The 27,894-nt window shown below is 41.1% G+C and overlaps 1 protein-coding gene across 1 annotated transcript; it reads right to left on the bottom strand.

Moving 5' to 3' along the window:
* Positions 1-14,054: 14,054 nt before the first annotated feature.
* On the bottom strand, positions 14,055-19,201 carry LOC139446785 (para-nitrobenzyl esterase-like). The gene is made up of 5 exons (XM_071228113.1): positions 19,044-19,201; positions 18,164-18,275; positions 16,638-16,824; positions 15,828-15,958; positions 14,055-15,077 (listed from the first exon to the last, which is right to left on the bottom strand). Exons 1-5 carry the CDS (start codon positions 19,199-19,201, stop codon positions 14,055-14,057), a joined length of 1,611 nt encoding a protein of 536 aa, XP_071084214.1.
* Between the last annotated feature and the right edge of the window lie 8,693 nt (positions 19,202-27,894).

Raw genomic sequence — 27,894 nt, 5'->3', positions numbered from 1 at the left:
ACGACAAACCAATCAGAATGCGCGTATGATTTCAAGTTCTTCGTCAAATAATCACTCAGAAATAATATCTGAATTTACATATGTCTTGCATCTAAAAATATACCAAAGAGACAGTTAAATGTGTTCAATCATACTGTATAATTCCGCACGTCCCGATGTGCTTTAAATTGCATCTGAAATAATGTGGGAAATCTGGGGAAAATGTGTGAACCATTACGCAACGAGTTGACAATTGTTTTAGGTATGCCCGTATGCGCTAAGACGGAACCCGGTCGCAAAAATGGCCACGAGAGGGGCACGAGCATTCGTCACCACTCGCCCCTTTCCGTAACCTGCAAGAAGACTCGTCCCCCTATCGATGAATGTTATGTGCGAATATACGACAAACCAATCAGAATGCGCGTATGATTTCAAGTTCTTCGTCAAATAATCACTCAGAAATAATATCTGAATTTACATATGTCTTGCATCTAAAAATATACCAAAGAGACAGTTAAATGTGTTCAATCATACTGTATAATTCCGCACGTCCCGATGTGCTTTAAATTGCATCTGAAATAATGTGGGAAATCTGGGGAAAATGTGTGAACCATTACGCAACGAGTTGACAATTGTTTTAGGTATGCCCGTATGCGCTAAGACGGAACCCGGTCGCAAAAATGGCCACGAGAGGGGCACGAGTCGCTATTCGGCTTGTCCCGGAATAACACGAGTTGGTCACGAATGGGGCACGAGTCGCTATTCGGCTTGTCCCGGAATAACACGAGTTGGTCACGAATGTGACGAGTGGTTGTCACTCGGACCCGCATGTCCTTCGCGTGAATATACAGGTCAAGGCAACTGCTGCTAGTGATTTGTAAAGGTGCTTTTATTGCCATCATCGATCAGCATCTTAAGTTACGCCATGAGCGAGGCGTCTATGATTATCATATGCGTATTGACAGCAATATGTTGACAGGAAGACCAAGTAGGCGTTGCACGTTCAAATGGAACCAGACATATTCTGGTTACACATTCCGTCAATATGTGCAATGCCTGTCACGAATTCAGTAATAGAGAGTCAAGACCAACGTAACATCACTCGGTGTTGTACGTGGGGCAGGGTAGGTCGGGTAGCCTAGAGGTTAAAGCTTTGGCTCATCAGTGCACGGGTGCACAGTTTAAAATAATAATGCAAATATAAATAATTCATTCGAGAAACAATTTGCTTTTGCAGGCACAATAATAGTTAATTTTATCACCAAATAAACTAAATAATTCATTATATGTCTTTTATACCATAACATTATTAGTACGCTTCTTGACGCTGTAGATCCGGGGTAGAATAGGTCTTCAGCAACCCATGCTTGCCGTAAAAGGCAACTATGCATGTTGTAAAAGGCGACTAACAGGATCGAGTGGTCAGGCTCGCAGACTTGGTTGATGCATGTCATCGACCCCAACTGCGTGGATCGATCATCATGATGTCAATCACTGGATTGTCTAGTCCCGACTCGATTATTTTACAGACCGCCGTCATATAGCTGGAATATTGCTGAGTGTGGCGTTAAACAAGAAACGAACGAACGAACGAACGAACGAACATAACGGCATTAACGCATTCACGTTCTACTCCGCGTATGAATACAACACGTCAGGTAGACGCGGGTGAGCCATTTACTTGCATAACATGACGTACATGACGACAGTGTTTGGCATTCAGAATGTAGTGATTTAGGATTTAAGGTTTTTGTGTGTAAACATTTGATTCCTTTAAGAAACGTGGAATTAAACCAGTTTCTGAACTGTTTCGAAAGGGATTTGAGTTTGTTTCAACATCGCTAAATGATGATCATCATCGAATAAAGTAATAACATTAATAACAATAATCATCCATCAGTTGTAGGTAATTGCAGGCCTAATAAACATTTGATTCCTTTAAGAAACGTGGAATTAAACCAGTTCCTCAACTGTTTCGAAAGAGATTTGGTTTTGTTTCAACATCGCTAAATGATGATCATCATCTAATAAAGTAATAACATTAATAACAATAATAATCCATCAGTTGAAGGTCATTGCAGGCCTAATCCTCTTTGTAGAGTCTTAATAACATTTGTCCATGTGAGCTTAACGTATACGTGATACAGTATCTTTGAGTGGCATTTTGAAGCTGTAGCATTGATGGGGACAAAGTTGACTTCGGATTTCAAATTCTTTGAAACACAAACTTAAATCCAAATCATAAGTCTGTCTTAATGGATACAGTGACATCAAGATAGATAATTAACAGAAATATATATAGTGAGTCAGAGTGAGTGAGTGAGTTGGGTTTAACGCCGCTTTTAACAGTATTCCAGTTATATCGCGGCGTGTCAGCTTAATGTGGGAGGAAAGCCCGAAATGATGCAGGTCTCAGACGTTTACAACTTCGGTGAAACCCACGAGCACGGGCACTGTGCTGACAAACCTAGAAACATAATCGGGGTGAATCGGGATTCGAACCTACAATCATAGGTTTCTGGAGTGCCCAGGGGACGCAACTCTGCACAGCGAATCGCGGCGCCTTAGACGACTGGGCCACCCGTGCCCTCTAAACTGGTCAGAAACGTACACAGACACGGTGTCTTACCAGAGGGCTGTTACTGCAGCACAGCGTTCATCGAGATGCTCTTTACCAGAATGAGGCACTTCATCTGCACAAGTCTATATACGTACCTCATCCTGCTTATCTTGTTAAACAATAATATATGAGTAATTGAAATGCACTGAAAAGTCACGTCCAAAATAACATTCCGTGTAGAGGCGATTATTTTCGCCAAGCGTTGATCTAAGGGTGCAGGAGTTTGTTGTCACGTTACTATGACGACGTGGTTCCTATATCAACTGAAGTAAAGTCGGTAGTTAAGTAGTTGTTCGTGTCCGGCTGTAGATGACTTCTAAAAGGATAAACGTGCACTGTGAAAATGAAAACGGCCCCTTGCTTGTCTCGGCGTGAGAGCACTATTTAGTTTGTGAATGTATTCATGATAGTCTTGTTAACCAATTCTTTCTCTCGTTTCTCGTACCGTCAACTCGTGTTCGTTTTTTCCCGCCATATTTTCCGGCCAAAGCAAGATTAACGATTGCATGTTGTTTATATCCGCAGTGATATATTCGAGCTATGGCCTGTGCTGTATGCAGTCTGGGTGAGACTAGGCAATGTTCGGCAGCATTATTGGACGCGAAAGTATTTTTACAATATTCCAGCAATATGGGCTTCACACATTGTACCTACTTGGGGAATCGAACCCGGGTCTTCGGTGTGACGAGCAAACACTTAACCACTGGGCTACGCCGAACAAATTTTGTTTGGTTTGTTTGCTATTTTACGCCGCACTAAGCAATATTCCAGCTTTTTCTTCTGTTTACAGTATGCCTTTGTCTATGTTATATCCTCGTACACATCATGCCTTCTGTTATACACATGCGTTAAGACCACCCATATCATTTTTTTACTACAGGTCTTGAACACAAAGCTTGTAAACGTGTGCCACACATCGTAAATCTAACTTACTTAATTTTTGTTTGGAGAAGACAGGCTCTTCGTACGCAACACCATGTCTGTCGTATGCACATATGAGGGGGCAAGCCCGAAGTGATGCAGGTGTCAGATGTTTACCACTTCGGTGAAACCCACGAGCACGGGTATGGTGCTGACAAACCTAGAAACATAATCGGGGTGAACCGAGATTCGAACCCACAATCATAGGTTTCTGGCGTGCCAAGGGACGCAATTCTGCACAGCGAATCGCGGCACCTTAGACAACTGGGCCACCCGTGCCCCCTGCCAAATATAGATTTGCATAATCTGTATTGGATATATTTGTTTCCGGGTCTGTATGACAGACTACCGTACGCCGCATGGCACCAAGGCTAAGTTTCTCATTATGAAGTAATCACTGCTAAGGACATGCTCCTTACAAATACAAACGGTAGTATCAGGTAACTATGACGTCACACCATGACCACCCTATACCGTTGGCATCTCCAGCACGGGAAGGTGAGAATGATTCAGTTTCCCCGCCTCTGTTAGTGACGTCAGTATAGAGAATACAAACCCTAGAGCATGGTACCGTGTTTCAGAAAATTATGTATTTTAATATTGTCTTGACTATAAATCATCAAACAGTGTATTGTTATGTATTATAGTACACAAGCTTTGAAATGTTCCACAAGAAATGTCCATTAACATATAGAAATGGTAACGAATACAAAATCCATTATGCAGGCCAGTCCCTATGTTAGCTATGGCACTTACTGGCATATTTTGTCACCGTCGTGCCAAGGTGAGGTCAAGAGGAACGGTCATTCACTGGTCAATTGCCTGGTCATCAATGGCCGATCCAGTGGTGTTGTGTCCTTGTTGGCGAGTCCGATCTCGTTCGCTCTCGGCTCACAACGAGGTTGCCACCAGCTCTTAGTAACAATCACTGATCGATTCATATCCTGTTTGTAAGAGATTGAACAGAGTTTAATGTATTTTCGATGGATGGTGTATTTGCGAGCTGATTAAAGAGCACTTTGGATGGTTATCATCTTAATGCGCACTGGCCCGGAGATTTATGGCTGAGGTATAAGGTGGTCAACTCGTCGACAAGCGTTTGAACAACAGACTGGCGTTGAAGGAACGTTCGTGATATATATGCACCGTTTGGAAACACCAAATGGTCATATAACGCATACTCTTGAGGCTGCGTTTCTGTTTCATGCGAAGAATTAGACATTCATGGTTGACTTGATTTTCGTTTGTGTAAGGCCTATGCTAAAGCAAACCTCAGTATTTTCAAGAACATTCTTCATGGTGTTCAGACAATTCAGAGGGGGCACGGGTGGCCCAGTCGTCTAAGGCGCCGCGATTTGCTGTGCAGAGTTGCGTCCCTTTAGCATGCCAGAAACCTATGATTGTGGGTTCGAATCCCGGTTCTCCCCGATTATGTTTCTAGGTTTATCAGCACCATACCCGTGCTCGTTGGTTTCACCAAAGTGGTAAACGTCTGAGACCTGCATCACTTCGGGCTTTCCTCCCACATTAAGATGACACGCCGCTATATAACTGAAATACTGTTAAAAAGCGGTTTTAACCCCAACTCACTCACTCAGACACTTCAGACTTCAGATCGGCTTCCCACTGCTGGTCCACAGACACCATGGCGCAGTAAAACAGGGATACCCCAATCAGTACACTGACTCCGAGGCGACCAGTGCTTGTTTTCTCTCAATAATGCTGAGCGCCAGGCAGGGTAACATCAAGTACCATCTTTTTTACGACTTTCTGTATGACACGGCTAGGACCTAGATACGCTAAATACGTCTCTCTCATTTGAAATCTAGACAGCAATGAATTTGAATCTTAAAGAAATCACTTCGACTGACTAAAGTGAAGATAATGACAACCAGGCGTCACAATGTTTCCACCAACATCCGCAATGCTCGTGGGTTTCACCGAAGTGGTAAACGTCTTAGACCTGCATCACTTTCCTCCCACATTAAGCTAACTCACCGCGATATCACTCGTATACTGTTAAAAGCGGCGTTAAACCCAACTCACTCACTCATACTGTGCTGATTTCTATGTTGTTGTGTTGTTTTACTATCCTCTTGGACACCTCGTGCAAACAACGTTAATTCTCTTGCCACTCTCACTCTTGAGTGAGTTGGGTTTAACGCCGCTATGAACAACATTCCAGTTATATCACAGCTTGTGGGAGGAAAGCCCGAAGTGATGCAGGTCTCAGACGTTTACCACTTTGGTCAAGCTCATGAGCACGGGTATGGTGCTGACAAGCCTATAAACATAATTGGGGCGAACCGGATTCGAACCCACAAGGATAGGTTCCTGGCATGTCCAAGGGACGCAACTCTGCACAGCGAATTGCGGCGCCTCAGACGACTGCGCCACCCGTGTCCCTAACTCACTTGTGATGTTAATGGTACAAATATTGATTGTAAATCATTTCTATTCCAACGAAGTAACACAGAAAATAGCTTAGACTCAGAGATTGATCGTATATGATTCAAAACATAGAAAAATAATTATTTTCTCATGGGTGGCAAGCCAAGAATGTGGTTTTACATTCCTTGGGGAGATTTCCAAGAATTGTCGGTCATATGCTGTTTAATATCTGTTCTGATAAAGATAATATTCGACTTCAACTTCTTGTTCATAAGGCGAAACTGTTTTTCTTGAGAGGTATTTATAGAATTCTATATAGGATATACTAGTATATCTTTATGTTGGCATGAAACATCAATATTATTATGTTGTTTGAAGCATATAGTAGTGTATCGTTATGTTGGCATGAAACTTCTATATTGTTATGTTGGCATGAAACATCTACATTGTTATGTTGGCATTACACATCTATATTGTTATGTTGGCATGAAACATCTACATTGTTATGTTGGCATGAAACATCTATATTGTTATGTTGGCATGAAACATACATATCGTTATGTTGTATGAAGCATTTACTAGTATATCTATATGTTGGCATTACACATCTATATTGTTATGTTGGCATTACACATCTATATTGTTATGATGGCATGAAACATCTATATTGTTATGTTGGCATGTGAAATCTATATCTTTATGTTGGCATCAAACATCTATATTGTTATGTTTTATGAAGCATATACCAGTATGTCTTTATCTTGGCATGAACATCTATATTGTTACGTTGGCATGAAACATACATACCGTTATGTTGTATGAAGCATATACTAGTATATCTCTATGTTGGTATGAAACATCTATATCTTTATGTTGGCATGGAAAATCTCTTTTGTTATGTTGGCACGAGACATCTATATCATTATGTTGGCATGAAACATCAATATCGTTATGTTGTATGAAGCATATACCAGTATATCTTTATGTTGGCATGAAACATCTACATTGTTATGTTGGCATGAAAAATCTATATCGTTATGTTGGCATGAAACATACATATCGTTATGTTGTATGAAGGATATACTAGTATATCTATATGTTGGCATTACACATCTATATTGTTATGTTGGCATTACACATCTATATTGTTATGAAACATCTATATTGTTATGTTGGCATGTGAAATCTATATCTTTATGTTGGCATGAAACATCTATATTGTTATGTTGTATGAAGCATATACCAGTATATCTTTATGTTGGCATGAAACATCTATATTGTTATGTTGGCATGAAACATCTATATTGTTATGTTGGCATGAAACATCTATATCGTTATGAATTACCTTTATTTACTACAAGGCAGAGGAACAAAACAACCTCTTTACCAATTTCACTGTCTTAGAATATAGGATGTAGCCCCTACACTCCGTCCCTCAGTGGAGCCACACATATTTGTGCTATTCGTGCTCTGAAGAGAGACATCAACAACTACCTGATGGCGAGGAGCCGTTGAGGGAATCTGCATGACGTCAACAATTTACTGTGACGTCATATGTCAACACAGTGCCACAGGACGCGTGGAGTCATTATAACATTACTATGGGATGCTATTAACTCACTTATCTTGGACACATGGATCATAAATAGAGGATATTTCATGTGTCGGGTGAAATATCATGTTTCTCTCATCGAGTGACGGGGGAAAGGAGATATTTTCACGAGTGGCGAAAGAAGATATTTCACACGACACATGGAATATCCAATTAGTTATATACATTTTGTGTAGTTTTTTACCGGAATTTTTTTTTATTTCATTACAAACGTGAAACCTTGAAGCGTACATTCTCCCTACGTAACACACAAGACAGTTCACCACCCCTTGTATTTGCGACTGAAAAGGTAGGTTCGTGTTTGCAAAATCTTAAAAAAATATAAACAAAAGTAACAAAAAATAATGAAGGTTCCGAAAATTCTGTATCATACATATAGATATGATTATTTCTTACACACCTGTGGGTGAGAAACCCATTTGAGATAACTGGTATCAAACATATGTGTGAGATCAAATTCCAGGACCGTGATTGGCTACTCCATGGTGATGACCTGGGGTCAGATGATGACGGACTACTTTCCTGAGTGTAAGTCATTCATAAGTAGCTCGTGCTTCAGTCGAATGTTCACCTACGTCTGATTATATACAAACTCAGCTTCAAACAATATTCTTGAAAGCTACGAGACGGCTGTCCAAGAAACAAAAATGCAGTGTGGTAGACGTGACCAAAACGAGACTACGGAACATAAATAGTCACTATCAAGTTGAGGCAGTGTTCATATCGTGTACAGTATTGATGAACTGCATAGTTGCTTTTAGCTCAGTGATTGATTATTTACCAACACCTCTAATCGATAACAAATGGTCTGATGTTGTGTAAAATGTTCACTGCTTGCAAATGTCGACGGTCTCTAAAACACGGCCTCACGACTGGCTGAGACAGGCCATGTCCGTCACGATTCTCTCCAAATAAAGCTTTCGAGGCTGGTTTGAACCAATACGACGTGTGTACCCTGTCAAGGCGGGAATAAGTCATATATATATACCAGCTGTTAGCAATATTTGCATCGTTAGCATTGTCAGTAATAAATAATTCTGGACGTGATATGTTACCACGTGGTGGTTATGATAGGATCTGATCGCAGTCGGCGACGTTACGAAAAAATACTGCCCTGATGTCATGAAGATAATATTTGTGAATATAGTCGAACACCGTTGTGTCGTACTTTGATGTGTCGAACCTACGGTTGTCTCAAAGTTAAAGCTTAGTTCCTGCGTTTTCCTTCTTTATTCATCATTTTCGATTGTTACGAACCTCGGATAATGCGAAGAATTTACATAGGTCCATTTAACTTCGACACAACAGTGTTTGACTTATAAAGACGAACCATTTGAAAAATCGGATATTGTAAATTTACCAAGGAGAAATCATTGATTGTTTACCACATGACATTATGCCCAAAATCATATAATTTCTCACATAATCTAGTCGTTTTTGCAAATATTCACACCAATATTGACCTGTTATGACACACTCATTGGAAACTTCACTAACGAAGTAATCCAGTATGAAATAACTAGAATGTTTTCAAATGGCGTGTCTGTATGTTTAAACGTCTGTTTACTACTAGCAAACCACCCGTATAAAGTCATCTGCAACTCTTAGACTACTAGCAAACCACCCGTATAAAGTCCCCTGCAACTCTTAGACAACTAGCAAATCACCCGTATAAAGTCCTCTGCAACTCTTAGACGACTAGCAAACCACCCGTATAAAGTCCTCTGCAACTCTTAGACGACTAGCAAACCACCCGTATAAAGTCCTCTGCAACTCTTAGACGACTAGCAAACCACCCGTATAAAGTCCTCTGCAACTCTTAGACGACTAGCAAACCACCCGTATAAAGTCCTCTGCAACTCTTAGACGACTAGCAAACCACCCGTATAAAGTCCTCTGCAACTCTTAGACGACTAGCAAACCACCCGTATAAAGTCCTCTGCAACTCTTAGACAACTAGCAAATCACCCGTATAAAGTCCTCTGCAACTCTTAGACTACTAGCAAACCACCCGTATAAAGTCCTCTGCAACTCTTAGACTACTACCAAACGACCCGTATAAAGTCCTCTGCAACTCTTAGACGACTAGCAAAGCTCCCGTATAAAGTCCCCTGCAACTCTTAGACGACTAGCAAACTATCCGTAGAAAGTCCTCTGCAACTTTTAGACTACTAGCAAACAACCCGTATAAAGTCTTCTGCAACTCTTAGACGACTAGCAAACTACCCGTAGAAAGTCCTCTGCAACGTTAAGACTACTAGCAAACCCTCCGTATAAAGTCCTCTGCAACTTTTATACTGCTGGCAAACCACCCGTATAAAGTCCTCTGCAACTCTTAGACTACTAGCAAACTACCCGTATAAAGTCCTCTGCAACTTTTATACTACTAGCAAACAACCCGTTTAAAGTCTTCTGTAACTCTTCGACGACTAGCAAACTACCCGTAGAAAGTCCTCTGCAACTTTTATGCTACTAGCAAAACACCCGTATAAAGTCCTCTTCCAGTCTTAGACTACTAGCAAACCACCCGTATAAAGTCCTCTGCAACTCTTAGACTACTACCAAACGACCCGTATAAAGTCCTCTGCAACTCTTAGACGACTAGCAAAGCTCCCGTATAAAGTCCCCTGCAACTCTTAGACAACTAGCAAATCACCCGTATAAAGTCCTCTGCAACTCTTAGACGACTAGCAAACCACCCGTATAAAGTCCTCTGCAACTCTTAGACGACTAGCAAACCACCCGTATAAAGTCCTCTGCAACTCTTAGACGACTAGCAAACCACCCGTATAAAGTCCTCTGCAACTCTTAGACGACTAGCAAACCACCCGTATAAAGTCCTCTGCAACTCTTAGACGACTAGCAAACCACCCGTATAAAGTCCTCTGCAACTCTTAGACGACTAGCAAACCACCCGTATAAAGTCCTCTGCAACTCTTAGACAACTAGCAAATCACCCGTATAAAGTCCTCTGCAACTCTTAGACAACTAGCAAATCACCCGTATAAAGTCCTCTATATACCAAAGTTGCCTTCTTACCATGACCATGGCACTAGAGCCTTCTCCGGTCAGAAGATCTTACATATATTTGTATATAAAAATAATATATAATATATTCAGGAATATACTTGATAAAAAAGAACTACTGTTTCAATTATGTGAAATTAACGAAACCAAATTATATCCATACGTATTTAAGTAACAATAAACATATCCCTGATACAGGGGGCAAAATGTATGGGCGTCAAAAGTGAGTGAGTGAGTGAGTTAAAATTTTACATCGCATCGGCATTATTGCAGCCACATTGCGACGAGAACAAGGTAGTTTCTACAATTAAAGACCTGTCGACAAAGGACAGTAAAACAGTAAGGTAAATATCACAGTTTAGATATAAAACAAACCTAAGCAATAATAAAACAAAGACCTTTTTAGCAGATTATTTCCTGTTAATTAAAACCAGGGTGTCAAAAGACCATGTTAGCCCGGCCCTTGCCATCAACGCCAATGGTAAATTTGTTTATTCACAATGTACGTATACAGTTCTAAACAAGTATTCTCCCATGTAAATATCTTTCAAGTTATTTTAGCACCATTACAAAGCGTTTAAATACACTTTAAATTGTATCTCCAAACATTTTCACTGACAATAACTCCAAATATAGGACACAGGACTGTTTTGCAAATCACAATAACAAGTCACAACGGACATTTACACACTGCCGCACTCACAACCAAGCTTTCAAAATATGATTAGGATAAAACAACAAATAAAAAAAACCCCGCCATGATATGATTAATTGTTTAGTGTATTGACGTTACAGATATTAAACTAATAATAATTCAAACTACACGGCCTTAAATATTGCATATTTTTTAAGCAACGGAAATATATTCTGGATGCCAACACAAGCCCTAAATACGGTGACAGTCACACGTGTTTACATACCTGTTCTGAGATCAGATGCGGCAGATTTGGACGTGGGAAAGGTATGCATTGTGTAGTAAGGTTGGCTAGTTTAAGGCAACCGTGTGTTGAAACCATCCAAATCTCTAGGGACTCACTGCACCGAACCAGCAAATCGGCACCTGCTGTATTGTTGCTATGGCAACAGATGCAAGCTACCATGGTATGTACGTCACCTTTGACGTCAATGTATAATCGACTTGATTACTCTGTGAAATTTGCACGTGCTGTCAAAGCTGTGTTCGGCCACGAGCCCTCTGTCAGCGGCATGCTGTATCGATAGAGCCTGCAATTAGCTTGGTGCTCGGTCGACCTGAAACCAACTAGAGTTCGATTAGCACGTGCTCTGTCTCTTTGGAAATGGCAGTAGGTACAGGCAGTCAGGCAGCTTGAGTGTCCTGCCGCAGATTAGAAAATAACAGTATTGATGGTGAAACCCCATTAGACGCATGCCAACGAATGAGACGGCTGGTCTAAGTGGTCCCTTGCAGAGGTTTAATCGCGAGGGTCGGTTGATGTTTCCGTGCAGCGGGTTGGCATACAAGATCATCATATATGCAGGGTGTTGGAGAGGTGTGAAAAAACGTACGGTGTCTCAGTCGGTGTGAATTGCAAATGTCAGTGTATGGAGCAGGTTGTGTTCAGTAGTGATATGGAATCTGGTGTGTCAATAGGAGGAATAAAGGTGATATTCTTCCCCTTCCTTGACGTATATATTTCTCCATATCGTGATGTAACAATGTGGCTGATTACGAAGACTTGAATCTGGCCAGTGTGACACCGTGTCTGGAGCTGAACATCTACTCCTGCCACTGGGCTCCACGAAGGGTTCTTGTAGAAATACTGCGGTTAGACTCCGTCCGTGCATAGGCATGTTGTTCCATGTCTCACTATATGGGACATGTGACATATATCTCGTACCGTGCACTGTGAGAGATGAACACGTGACCCATATATCATACCATGCACTGTGGGAGATGTGACATGTATCTCATATCATATCATGCACTGTGGGAGATGTGACATATACCTTATATCATGCACTGTGGGAGATGTGACATATATCTCATATCATGCACTGTGGGAGATGTGACATATATCTCAAAACATGCACTGTGGGAGATGTGACTTATATCTCATATCATGCACGGTGAGAGGTGTGACATATATCTCATATCATGCACTGTGGGAGATGTGACATATATCTTATATCATGCACTGTTGGAGATGTGGCATGTATTTCATATCATGCACTGTGGGACACGTGACTCATATCATACTATGCACTGTGAGAGATTGACATATGTCTCATATCATGCACTGTGGGAGATGTGGCATATATCTTATATCATGCACTGTGGGAGATGAACATGTGACACATATCATACCATGCTCTGTCGGAGATGTGACATATATCTCATATCAAACCCTGTGGGAGATGTGACATATATCTCATATCAAATCCTTTGGGAAATGTGACATATAACTCATATCATGCACTGTGGGAGGTGAACAGGTGACGTGTGTCTGATATCAGGTATTGTGGGAGATGTGACATATATCTCATATCATGCACTTTGGGAGATGTAACATAGATCTCATATCATGCACTGTCGGGTATCTGACATATATCTTATATCATGCACTGTGGGAGGTGTGACATATACTAGTATCTCATATCATGCACTGTGGGAGATGTGGTATATATCTTATGTCATGCACTGTGGGAGATGAACACGTGACACATATCATACCATGCACTGTGGGAGATGAACACGTGACACATATCATACCATGCACTGTGGGAGATGAACACGTGACACATATCATACCATGCTCTGTCGGAGAGGTGACATATATCTCATATCAAACCCTGTGGGAGATGTGACATATATCTCATATCAAATCCTTTGGGAAATGTGACATATAGCTCATATCATGCACTTTGGGAGGTGAACAGGTGATGTGTGTCTGATATCAGGTATTGTAGGAGATGTGACATATATCTCATACCATGCACTGTGGGAGATGAACACGTGACACATATCATACTATGCACTGTGGGAGATGAATACGTGACACGTATCTCGTAGTGATTCCGGGATGTGGTACATGGTGTCAGAGGCGACTGAATGGGTCGGGTGGTCAGGCGAGCTGACTTGGTTAAATGATGGTATCCCGATCGATGCTCATAATATCAATCACTTGATTGTCTGTTGCAGACAGTAGTTTATACAGGCCGGCGTCACTTAGCTTGACTACTTGGGCGTTTAACAACAAACAAAACAATTCCAATGTCGTATGAGTATTTATTACCAGAATCCTACTGACTGAAATTAACAATTTCTCATGTAGTGGAAGCACGATAAAAGTTACCCATGGATAATTTACCAACAAATATTACTCAATCCTTATAAAATCATAAACAACAAAATAAAATCAATATTAATTTAACTTTAACTCGAGCTGTCTGTTTAAGTGAAGACTAGTGCTATGACAATCGTATCGCCCATGCTTACGATAGTCGTAGCGCTAACACAAAAAGCGGACTTCGGTTCCAGGTGAGCTACTCATAACCGATCCCATCCAGATAATCGCATCTAGCATCATTCCTGTTGATATCGATAACTGGATCCGGCACGGTAAACCTTATGTTTTTGGTAGCTCCGTTGGCAATGGCGCGGAATTTCAACCACATCGGCAGATCTTTGGATCTTAGCCTGAACGGCGATTGTACTGGGAGATCCTGCCAGTGGGCATTGGGGGTTCCGTAGATACCAAAGCTAAGCCAATATGTGATCATCTGCTCTGACACCTTCTCGTCTGCTGGGGTTGTTTGGAAGCCGAGTCGAGCAGGGGCTCGGAACAGGAAGGGGACGTCCGCCAGGTGGCAGACCCTGTTCACACAGTCCACGGAATCCCCCCAAAACTCGGGGAAGGGGACAGGCTGGTCGAAGATGAACCACCATACCGGAGAATGCTCTCGGATCTTCTGAGCCACGTATCTCGCAGAGCACAAAAATAACCTGTCGGTCATGAAGTTGACCAGGTTCTCGCGGTTGTCATCAGCGGCCGGGGGATACTGGTCAGCCACGATTTGTGTGAAATCATTAGGTTGGAAGTAGCTCATGGCGGCCCAGTAATCCGTCTTGTTCACGGCACTGGTGTAATAATCATAAATGCTTCCTACGGATTCTTCAGAGGTGGACCCGATCATGACCTCCTTGCTGCTAAGAGTCACGGTCTCGAACTGTTCTACGAGGCTTCCTTTGATCTCATCGCCGTCAATGACCGGGCCCCAGGACTCCAGGGATAAGTAAGGGTTGGTGGAAATGTAGATGGATGTGCCTTGCCAGGCGGTCAGCATCTCATCTGCTGTTTTCGACTTGTAGCAGGACATGTCCCCTTGGGTGCAGCCGAGATTTTGCGAGAAGAGGTAGTCCTGATATGCTCCCTCTTCCGGAGTTTTGAACGGGATCCCGAAAGGGGCGCTGTGCATAATAGCCCGACTGAAAAGGTTGTCAGCTTTGCCGGAAGTGAGATGAATTGCCACGGACTGCGCACCTGCGCTGTCTCCAAAGATCGTCACCTGTAAACACACAAAAAATGAAAAAGGAGACATGCGAAAGATTGCAGTTACGTTTAAAAACATCGGTTATTACGAAGCCTAACACTGTTTTATACACGTTTCTAAACGCGTTTGACCCGTGACATGTAGGTCAGTCTCGTGAAATTACGTTTCAGTAACGATCTGAAGTCCGAACAATAACCCTCTTTAACGTTCCAGTTTATAACATGCAGGGTCGGAGGTGTTCAGACTCGTGAAGATCCGGGGTAGAATAGGTCTTCAGCAACCAAAGCTTGCCGTAAAAGGTGACTATGCTTGTCGTAAAAGGCCACTAACGGAATCGGGTGGTCAGGCTCGCTGACTTGGTTGATGCATGTAATCGATTCCAATTGCGTGGATCCATGCTCATGATATCAATCACTGGATTATCTGGTCCAGACTCGATTATTTACAGACCGCCGTCATATAGCTGGAATATTGCTGAGTGCGGCGTTAAACAACAAACCAACCAACCAAACCAATCTTAACGCGTTTATTGTAGCGCAGAACTGGTCGTGACGCCACCGTTATTCGCACACTGAACTTCTCGTATATAGACTCTAACGTGGACATTACACAGCGAAAAAATCAGAAATAAAATCCGCCAAAACAGATTACACGGGTTTTTCAAAGCCCTTATTACGATGAAAACTATGTGGATCACTGAAAACAGTGAATGTCTAAAGACACTCGGTAGGTATACATGTCGCCGCATGCCTATGATATACATACCTTTTCTGGATTTCCGCCAAAAGCAATGATGTTGTCATGGATCCACTGCAATGCCACACGTTGGTCCTTGATACCATAGTTACCAGAATAAACAGTTTGGCCGTCGCTTTGAGCCAGAAATCCAAATGGACCTGTTCATGCAAAGTGTCAAATCAGAAATAACAGTTTATGGCAGAATATTCTCGAAAATAGTAATTATGTTTCAGACTGTTCCCCAAAATAAAATTGCTTAAATAAAATATAACCATTGTTGCAAGATGTAACTGAAAAATACAGATACCAATGGTCGGTCCCTAACGAGTGTGGAAGCCTTTCAATAGTTCCTTTGTAAGAAATAATATCCTTCTTCATGGTGAAACGTATCCGACACGAGCAATATTTCAACTCTGTCTTTCTATCAGTGTTTGTGTGTATATGTGTGTGTGCGTCATTCTGTGTCTCAATGTATGACTCCATTCACCCCTCTCTCTCTCTCCCTCCCTCCCTCTCTCTCCCCCTCTCCCTCACTCTCTCTCCCCCACTCTCTGTCTCTCTCTCTCCCTCCCTCTCTCTCTCCCTCCCTCTCTCTCCCCCACTCTCTGTCTCTCTGTCTCTCTCCCTCCCTCTCTCTCTCACTCTTTCACCCTCCCTCCCTCCCTTCCTCTCTCTCCCCCTCTCCCCCCTCTGTCTCCGTCCCTCTCTCCCCTCTCTCTCTCCCTCCCTCCCTCGCTCTCTCCCTCACTCTCCCTCCCTCTCTCTCTCTGTGTGCCTCTCTCTCCCTCTCCCTCACTCTGTATCTCTCTCTTTCTCTCTGTTGTCATGGTTTCTCACCCAGACGGTAATTCATGCTGACGTAGATGACATCCCCTCTGGAGACGATGACCTCGCCGTCATACAGAACACTTCCGCCGCTGAAGTACTCGAAGTTGCCGCCATGTATCCATACCATCACAGGGAGGCTGGCGGAAGTAGGGTTCAAAGGTCGGAACACGTTCAGAAACAGACAGTCTTCAGAAACCTGTTGATGAGAATTCTTGGGTCAATTAACTACATCCACCGTTATGCTTGAAATGAAAGAACTATACAGGATACATAATTATGAATATATATATATAAAAAAAAAAAAATCACTTCATGTCATCAAATTCTGATTTTCTCATCGGATGACAAACCTTACGTTTTCAAGAGTGGCATAAAAAATTTCGGCAACCACGGTCAAAGGTCAAAGGTTCCATCGATACAACTAGGCGTAACAGTACAGAAAGGTCTTTGTAACGATTGGAGTTCAAGTAAATTGGCTCAGGCTTGGAAGCAACAGTTTAGTGCTAGTATATGTCAGACTCGTACAGGTACGCTACAATACGCCAGTGCCCAAACAAACGTCTATTAAGACATACCGTACTAAACGAGCTAAACGATCATTGTTGATATGTGCTCTGCAAAATGCCGCCCAGTAGTTAATGTTAGTTCTTGCATTAATTCTATTAAATACAATATCTCAGTGTTACACACATCACAGAATTTTTACCAAGTACCCATCCTCGACAATACAGGGTATTATATCTCCATTCTATTACAATAAATACCCTGGACCCAGTCATTGCCCTAGTTTCGTTCGGGGCCTAAATTAAGCGCCACAACGCTGAAATAAGACGTCCAATCAAATGACAGCAGTGAGCGAGGGGAACATTGTGCTATGACAGAGATAAGAGAGATAGTGATGGTGACGTCACTTCACCATTGTCCAATGAATCCAGAGTATTTATCCAAATGGAACGGACTTATAATACACTTGATTAGCGTCGATGCCAAACACCGGGGTGTGGATCATAGCCCCGCCATTAATCTGTCTTACAGACCCTGATACAAATATATATCAAATACAGCCCATGCAAGTCTATAATATTTGGCAAGTCTAGATTACTGCAGTATCTGAAAATGAAGAGAGTCACTAGGCTCCCTTTTATTATATTTTTATTAAGATAACTGAACAACTGTATTTTTCTGTACGATATGTTCATTTCAGAGACTACCTTCTTTCAGTGTCATTTTGAAGTTGGTGTGATGAAGTAAGACAAGTTCTATAGATGAATAACTTCTTTATTACAATTAGTGCGACGTTTCGGTGTAGATCCTAACACCTTTATCAAGCAAGTGATGGATAGTGCTAAACAACATAGGTATATATACTTATTAACATCAATGTTAATACAGTAAATTGATTGATGGACACAGAGAGCTGATGAAGATAATTGGAAGCCAGTGAATGACTAATGGGACAGGGTAAACAACCACGGAAGCTGATTGGGATGACAAGAGACTAGATGTTAGTCTACCCCACCATAAACTCTACCTACCTCATCCTGACAAATGAACGCCGAGTCCTCGGGGCAGTACTGGAAGCATGCCGGTCCGACCGTGGTGCCATTCAGAACGCCCGTCCATGTAGAAGGGGCCGGGTCGGCGAACCTGGAACATGTCATGTGACCTTGTAACCTCTCTCAATACTGGGTATCATATGGCCTTATTTTACTCCCTCGTTAAACGGGTAAACTTCTTGAGGCCAAAATGCAGAATTCTCTATTATTGATGTATACAACTTTATTTGTATTTTCATATCGACCTGTGAAGGTTAATTTGTTATAACAAACACCCATTAACCCATAACATGACAATCTTATCGTTACTCGTCAGTGCAATATGCTTCGGTGAACTCTGTTGTCCTGTCATGGTTACATTGGACAGTCTTCATCTTCCGGTAGACACAAGGTATATCTCCGTACCAACATATAAGGAGTTATGAAAAACTTGCGGGCAAGTGAAAGCATATACTACTAAGGTAATGTTTTAATACAATTTGCAATTGTTTCATCAAATTTGTAGTTACATTACTAGGCTGAAAACAGTCATTGTACCCCCCCCCCCCCCCCCCCCCCCCCCGTCCGTCTCATTCACTTCCCCCCTCCCTATCTCTCTGGTGGGCCAGTCGTCTGAGGCGATTCGCTGTTCAGAGTTGCGTCCCTTGGGCATGCCAGAAACCTATGATTGTGGGTTCGAATCCCGGTTTGGCCCGATTATGTTTCTAGGTTTGTCAGCACCATACCCGTGCTTGTGGGTTTCACCGAAGTGGTAAACGTCTGAGACCTGCATCACTTCGGGCTTTCCTTATATAGAGCGTGTGTGCGTCTCTCTCTCTCTCTCTCCCCCTCTCTCTCTCTCTCTATCTCTCTCTCTCACCTGTCAGCAGTAGCATATTTTATACCAAGGAACTTCTCGCAGCGGTTTGTCTGAACCCCCTCCACGTCCCCCAAGTTAGTTGTGACGACGACAGCAGCGGCAAGACTACATATGCACTGCAGTATCAGTACCGTAACGAGACACGACAACGACCCCATTGCAACGATCACATACAATGTTTAATGAATGAGGACGTTTTATGCTTATATAGCCAACTGGCCAGTGCGATGCCATTTAATTAACTCCTTTTACGACTGGGACTCTGATATCATCGTCATATTATAGTCATTAGAACATTGAGATTAAATGACAAGACCTGTTACATTTATGAGACCAATTCATATGCATCGCGATGAAATGATTTAGTGGCAATAACAGGTATCACATGCCCACAACATTGTCCTATGCCTGTAGTATACGAGAAGGGCTGTCAGGCGTAATACATGCATGGTGTGGGATTGATGAACAGATGGTCTGCTAATGGTCTGCTAATGGTCTGCTAAGTAGAACATTACAATGATAATTATTGGGCCACATACAAATAATAATTGACATTGTTGATCATCAACAACAACAACAACAATAATATTGTTGTTATTATTATTATTATTATTTCATATATTATTATTATTATAACTACTACTACTACTACTTCGTATCTAATTCGATTTCCCAACAACAACAATAATATTGTTGTTGTTTTTAATATTATTATTATCATCATCATCATTATTATTATTACTACTACTACTACTACTACTACTACTTCGTATCTAATTCGATTTCCCAACAACAACAATAATATTGTTGTTGTTTTTAATATTATTATTATCATCATCATCATTATTATTACTACTACTACTACTACTTCGTATCTAATTCGATTTCCCAACAACAACAATAATATTGTTGTTGTTTTTAATATTATTATTATCATCATCATCATTATTATTACTACTACTACTACTACTTCGTATCTAATTCGATTTCCCAACAACAACAATAATATTGTTGTTGTTTTTAATATTATTATTATCATCATCATCATTATTATTACTACTACTACTACTACTACTACTACTGCTACTACTACTACTGCTACTTCGTATTTATTTCGATTTCCCAAACACTCCAACCTAGATTCAGAACTTTACAAAACGAAAACATTACTTTTTCTTATTTGGAACATCACGAATAGCAATGCTTGACAACGGCGGGTTACATTAAATGCGTAACTTTGAAAAGGAAGTGATGAAGTGCAATGTATCTTCTGGTGTAGGTATGTGGCCTTTATACTCATACACACACCTGCACGTGTGTCGTCTCGTTGAGTGTCTGTGATTGGTGTGTGGTGGCAAGTGCTATATTTGAAATTATTTAAAAAAAAACAATTAAGAAAATCTCAAATCTTGAGAGCAAAAGTAACGCGTGTGTTCGTATCGAGACTATTTTACACACTGCATAATAAAACATCTGAGACCAGGTATATATGTTGCGGTTATTGGTCTGTAATATACATGTATATATCCGTGTAATCAACAACATCAAATATCTACATGGCGATACAGATCTTCAGCGTGTCATTTGTCGACCTTTTCTGGCTTTGATGTTGAGTCGGTTATATTCCAACCATCAGGCTTATCTCTGTGATGAAACTGTCGTATAGGCCAAACAGGTTTCCGATATCATGCTGACACGCCGTGATATAACTGGAATACTGATCACTCTCTCACTCACTCACTCACGCATGCATGCATGGTTGTGTGTTATAGCAATTCGCATGGCTCTTGTGTTTCTAATTCTGGCAGTCAATTTGCGTTTGTTCTAAGGTGGCATTTATGCGTTATGTTATGTGTATGTTTTTGTGAGTGATAGATGAGTATGTGGGTAGTGTTTGTATGTGATGTATGCGCACGTGATATTGAGTGGATGTGGTGAACTGCATGTGTGATTGAAAATGAAATGTGTGTAATATTTATGTGTGTGTGTGTGTGCGTGCGTGCGTGCGTGTGTGTGTGTGTGTGTGTGTGTGTGTGTGTGTGTGCTTTCGATTATGTTCGTGTATTATTCTTGCCAATTTATGTAATGGATAATTTAATGATTTTAAGTGCCTCATAGATCCTTCATGGGTCGGCTGATGTTTTTATATATCATACGTATGTATACGTGTAATGTTTTTTACTGTTTTTAAACACCAGGTGGCACTATAATAAAATAATTTTCTTCTTCTTCGTTATATTTCGGGTACTGCATCAAGTTATCCTTGATGAACACTGGTGAACGCATCCCTTGTCAGAAGAGTCACTCGAAGTTTGATAGTCGAAAGTACGTAGTTCATTAAGATTTTAATAATCAACCCTTTTTGTGTTGATAAATCAAACTGGTTCCACTATTTGTTCACGCAGCAGTATTAATCCTTTTAGCTGCTCGAGTTTTTTCTAGCAGAAGCCCAGTCAATGGATGAACGAACGGTTGCTGATCAACACACGCCCTGCCAGAACGGCCCCGTTTTTACTGGTGAAAACTGACCTCAGGTAAAGAAATTAAATATTATATATTTAACCATTCTCAAATCAAACATTTGTGAAATATTATAGCTGATGATTAGATTGTTGTTGGTTTGTTGTTTAACGCCGCACTCAGCAATATTCCAGCTATATGACGGCGGTCTGTAAATAATCGAGTCTGGACCAGACAATCCAGTGATTGATATCATGAGCATCGATCAACGCAATTGAGATCGATGACATGTATCAACGAAGTCAGCGAACCTGACCACCCGATCCGTTAGTCGCCTTTTACGACAAGCATAGTCACCTTTTACGACAAGCATAGTCACCTTTTACGGCAAGCATGGGTTGCTGAAGACCTATTCTATCCCGGAATGCTGATGATTAGATGAATGAATTATGTAACAAACTCGACTTCACATCTACATAGATAACATACAGATCAAATAAAATAAACAATGTGTTGCCTTATTGCGCTGGTCGATGTCACTGATTTCGTATTGTTGTAGAGAGAGGCTATGGTGGCCCGGTCTTAAAGGGAGCCGCGATTCGCTGTGCAGAAACCTATGATTGTGGGTTCGAGTCCCGGTTCGCCCCGATTATGTTTCTAGGTTTGTCAGCACCATACCCGTGCTCGTGGGTTTCACCGAAGTGGTAAACGTCTGAGACCTGCATCACTTCGGGCTTTCCTCCCACATTAAGCTGACACGCCGTGATGTAACTGGAATACTGTTAAAAGCGGCGTTAAACCCAACTCACTCACTCACCTCTTATTGCTGTCTTCAGCGTTAATGATCAAATACTCAATCTGTGAAGTTATTATTGTTGACTTATTAATTTATAAGAATTGGGTTCGATATTAATCTACCTTTACATAGGTATAAAAACACAAATGACATCCCGGCGTGCACACTGGGTAAGTGTGTATAGCTTCATATACGAAAAAAAAAATAAATGAAAAAGTCAGATACTTCAGTTGTGTCATATCTCCCGAGGTAAGGGAGGTAACTGACTATGAAACTCCTGTTTCCGCGTTTCCTCGTGGATATGTATCAGATACAAGGGGTAGGTCAACGGGTCCAGTCATATTGTTTCCTCTTGGGGAAACAGATACCTAGTACACAGAATTAGAAGATAAACATGCTGTGTTTTCAATGTAGAGCTAATTTACCTGTAAATTTAACCGCGGTTAATTGAATTTGGAACCGAACGCTCAGCGTGAGGTTTCAAATGTTAAATTTACCATGACTAAATAAAACGCGGAGTGAAGCGACATGGGTCCAGTGTTTTGAGAGGGTTGTCGATCTGAATTACAGAATCATCCACAACAGCTTTGAAACAAAATATGGCGCTGTATATGCTCAAGCAGTTTGTTTACACCGTAATACTTCACTCGAAGATATGACAGGCTTTGAAAGCATTTAAGCACGGTAAACTGGTCAGCTGACATAAGGTGGGCACACTGACCCGTGAATATCCGGGGTAAAATAGGTCTTCAGCAACCCATGCTTGTCGTAAGAGGCGACTATAACGGGATCAGGTGGTCAGGCTCGCTGACTTGGTTGATGCATGTCATCGATCCCAATTGCGTGGATCGATGCTCAACCACTTGCTTGTCTGGTCCAGACTCGATTATTTACAGACCGCCGTCATATAGCTGGAATATTGCTGAGTGCGGCGTTAATCAACAAACCAACTAACCTAAGGTGGGCACCCATAACGACATCTAAGCAAGCATTGCCAAACTTTCTACACCGCTAGCCACCATTATGACGTCATATCGGTCATTATGACGCAATAGATATGAAGTTACAGTCGTATATAGAAAAGAGCCAAATTCCAATGCAAGCTCTCCGTTCTCCCCAAAACCTAAATACATTCTCTTTGTAGATTTCTATCGTGTTTTCTGCACGAAATGTATTGCCACACATCCTTTGAATACGTGTTTACAGTCGGATTAACACGTACTTCGAGTGTAATCCCTGAACAGGTTTTCACAACTCATTTAGTCAGGCTACCTCAATATTATTTTTAATCTTTGGTCACGGAAAACGTTATTAATCGGGTACACGCATATAAAAGTGTTAATTTGTATACGTGACTGCTGTTTGTTCACAATTCTTTCTGCAAAGACGATTCTTTCCGAAGAAATGTCTACGTTACGTCTGTCTATAACGTTCTAGTTGAATATATATACTTATATTTTGGAACCCGTGAAGATCAGGGGTAGAATAGTTCTTCAGCAACCCATGCTTGCCGTAGAAGGCGACTATGCTTGTCGTAAGATTCGGCTAAAGGGATCGGGTGGTCAGGCTCGCTGACTTGGTTGATGCATGTCTTCGATTCCAGTTGCGTGGATCGATGCTCATGATATTAATCACTGCGTTGCCTCGTCCAGACTCGATTATTTACAGACCGCCGTCATATAGCTGGAATATTGCAGTGCGGCGTTTAACAACAAACCAACCAACAACCAACCAAACTGGGATGTGTGACAAAATTTAAGTTTGTTCCAAGCGTATCTTTTATTGAAGTTGCAGGCGTTTCTCAGTCGTTCAAGACACCACAATTCGCTTTGTTCCATTATCGTGGGTTCGAATTTCCAAATTCGCTCTTAATTTTACTATTAATTATTATTATCTCGGGTTTCACCAACATTATTTACAGACCGCCGTCATATAGCTGGAATATTCTTTTTCAGGAATCATAGGCATCCAAAAATTCGAGGATTGAATTTATTAGATCCACTCATATAGATAGGTTTTAGTCTTTAACACCGCATAGAATGCTGTATGTCTATCAATTATACAACATACTTCTCTGTCCATTCTCTGATTCGTCATTTGTTACACCGTGTCTTCGCTGGATTGTATATATATAGTAAAATATAGTAATAATGAAATAAGTGGAGTAAGATTGAACACAGTTTTAATAGGCTAGGGCTTTCAACTCGTACCACGTACGAGTCTCATCAGGCCATAACTGAATAACGGACATGAAGTAGTAACATATAGCCAATTAAAACTGTGTTCAATCTTACTTCACTTATTTAATTATTACTATATTGTGCCTGAGAGTTAGAACTTTACTGTGCTTTTTTTTATATATATCGGGTGGTCAGGCTCGCTGACTTGGTTGATGCATGTCATCGTACGTATCCCAGCTGCGTAGGTCGATGCTCATGATGTCAATCACTGGTCTAGACTCGATTATTTACAGACCGCCGTCATATAGCTGGAGACAACAAACACACAACAACTTACGTAAAACTATTGATATGAAGTTACAGTCGTGTATAGAAAAGAACCAAATTCCAATGCAAGCTCTCTGTTCTCCCCAAAACCTAAATACATTCTCTTTGTAGATTTCTATCGTGTTTTCTGCACGAAATGTATTGCCACACATCCTTTGAATCCGTGTTTACAGTCGGATTAACACGTACTTCGAGTGTAATCCCTGAACAGGTTTGCACGACTCGTTTAGTCAGGCTACCTGATATTATTTTTAATCTTTGGTCACGGAAAACGTTATTATTCGGGTACACGCATATAAAAGTGTTAATTTGTATACGTGACTGCTGTTTGTTCACAATTGTTTCTGCAAAGACAATTCTTTCCGAAGAAATGTCTACGTTACGTCTGTCTATAACGTTCTAGTTGAATATATATACTTATATTTTGGAACCCGTGAAGATCAGGGGTAGAATAGGTCTTCAGCAACCCATGCTTGCCGTAGAAGGCGACTATGCTTGTCGTAAGTTTCGGCTAAAGGGATCGGGTGGTCAGGCTCGCTGACTTGGTTGATGCATGTCATCGATTCCAGTTGCGTGGATCGATGCTCATGATATTAATCACTGCGTTGCCTCGTCCAGACTCGATTATTTACAGACCGCCGTCATATAGCTGGAATATTGCAGTGCGGCGTTTAACAACAAACCAACCAACAACCAACGAAACTGGGATGTGTGACAAAATTTAAGTTTGTTCCAAGCGTATCTTTTATTGAAGTTGCAGGCGTTTCCCAGTCGTTCAAGACACCTCAATTCGCTTTGTTCCATTATCGTGGGTTCGAATTTCCAAATTCGCTCTTAATTTTACTATTAATTATTATTATCTCGGGTTTCACCAACATTATTTACAGACCGCCGTCATATAGCTGGAATATTCTTTTTCAGGAATCATAGGCATCCAAAAATTCGAGGATTGAATTTATTAGATCCACTCATATAGATAGGTTTTAGTCTTTAACACCGCATAGAATGCTGTATGTCTATCAATTATACAACATACTTCTCTGTCCATTCTCTGATTCGTCATTTGTTACACCGTGTCTTCGCTGGATTGTATATATATAGTAAAATATAGTAATAATGAAATAAGTGGAGTAAGATTGAACACAGTTTTAATAGGCTAGGGCTTTCAACTCGTACCACGTACGAGTCTCATCAGGCCATAACTGAATAACGGACATGAAGTAGTAACATATAGCCAATTAAAACTGTGTTCAATCTTACTTCACTTATTTAATTATTACTATATTGTGCCTGAGAGTTAGAACTTTACTGTGCTTTTTTTTATATATATCGGGTGGTCAGGCTCGCTGACTTGGTTGATGCATGTCATCGTACGTATCCCAGCTGCGTAGGTCGATGCTCATGATGTCAATCACTGGTCTAGACTCGATTATTTACAGACCGCCGTCATATAGCTGGAGACAACAAACACACAACAACTTACGTAAAACTATTGATATGAAGTTACAGTCGTGTATAGAAAAGAACCAAATTCCAATGCAAGCTCTCTGTTCTCCCCAAAACCTAAATACATTCTCTTTGTAGATTTCTATCGTGTTTTCTGCACGAAATGTATTGCCACACATCCTTTGAATCCGTGTTTACAGTCGGATTAACACGTACTTCGAGTGTAATCCCTGAACAGGTTTGCACGACTCGTTTAGTCAGGCTACCTGATATTATTTTTAATCTTTGGTCACGGAAAACGTTATTATTCGGGTACACGCATATAAAAGTGTTAATTTGTATACGTGACTGCTGTTTGTTCACAATTGTTTCTGCAAAGACGATTCTTTCCGAAGAAATGTCTACGTTACGTCTGTCTATAACGTTCTAGTTGAATATATATACTTATATTTTGGAACCCGTGAAGATCAGGGGTAGAATAGGTCTTCAGCAACCCATGCTTGCCGTAGAAGGCGACTATGCTTGTCGTAAGTTTCGGCTAAAGGGATCGGGTGGTCAGGCTCGCTGACTTGGTTGATGCATGTCATCGATTCCAGTTGCGTGGATCGATGCTCATGATATTAATCACTGTGTTATCTGGTCCAGACTCGATTATTTACAGACCGCTGTCATATAGCTGGAATATTGCTGAGTGCGGCGTTAAACAACAAACCAACCAACCAACCAAACCAATCGTGACGCCACCGTTATTCGCACACTGAACTTCTCGTATATAGATTCTAACGGTGACTATGCTTGTCGTAAAAGGTGACTATGCTTGTCGTAAAAGGCGACTAACGGGATCGGGTGGTCAGGTTCGCTGACTTCGTTGATACATGTCATCGATCTCAATAGCGTTGATCGATGCTCATGATATCAGTCACTGGATTGTCTGGTCCAGACTCGATTATTTACAGACCGCCGTAATATAGCTGGAATATTGCTGAGTGCGGCGTTTAACAACAAACCAACCAACAACCAACCAAACTGGGATGTGTGACAAAATTTAAGTTTGTTCCAAGCGTATCTTTTATTGAAGTTGCAGGCGTTTCTCAGTCGTTCAAGACACCACAATTCGCTTTGTTCCATTATCGTGGGTTCGAATTTCCAAATTCGCTCTTAATTTTACTATTAATTATTATTATCTCGGGTTTCACCAACATTATTTACAGACCGCCGTCATATAGCTGGAATATTCTTTTTCAGGAATCATAGGCATCCAAAAATTCGAGGACTGAATTTATTAGATCCGCTCATATAGATAGGTTTTTATCTTTAACACCGCATAGAATGCTGTATGTCAATTATACAACATACTTCTCTGTCCATTCTCTGATTCGTCATTTGTTACACCGTGTCTTCGCTTACTTCGCTTATATATATCGGGTGGTCAGGCTCGCTGACTTGGTTGATGCATGTCATCGTACGTATCCCAGCTGCGTAGGTCGATGCTCATGATGTCAATCACTGGTCTAGACTCGATTATTTACAGACCGCCGTCATATAGCTGGAAACAACAAACACACAACAACTTACGTAAAACTATTGATATTGGAACATGTTTTTATCATGTTTATATATACTGAATTTCATTGTATGAAAC

This window comes from Haliotis cracherodii, unplaced genomic scaffold (assembly GCF_022045235.1).
Source record: "Haliotis cracherodii isolate W230 unplaced genomic scaffold, xgHalCrac1.p SCAF_10, whole genome shotgun sequence".
In the NCBI taxonomy this organism is placed as follows: domain Eukaryota; kingdom Metazoa; phylum Mollusca; class Gastropoda; order Lepetellida; family Haliotidae; genus Haliotis; species Haliotis cracherodii.
This window is presented reverse-complemented; position numbering and strand designations above follow the sequence as displayed.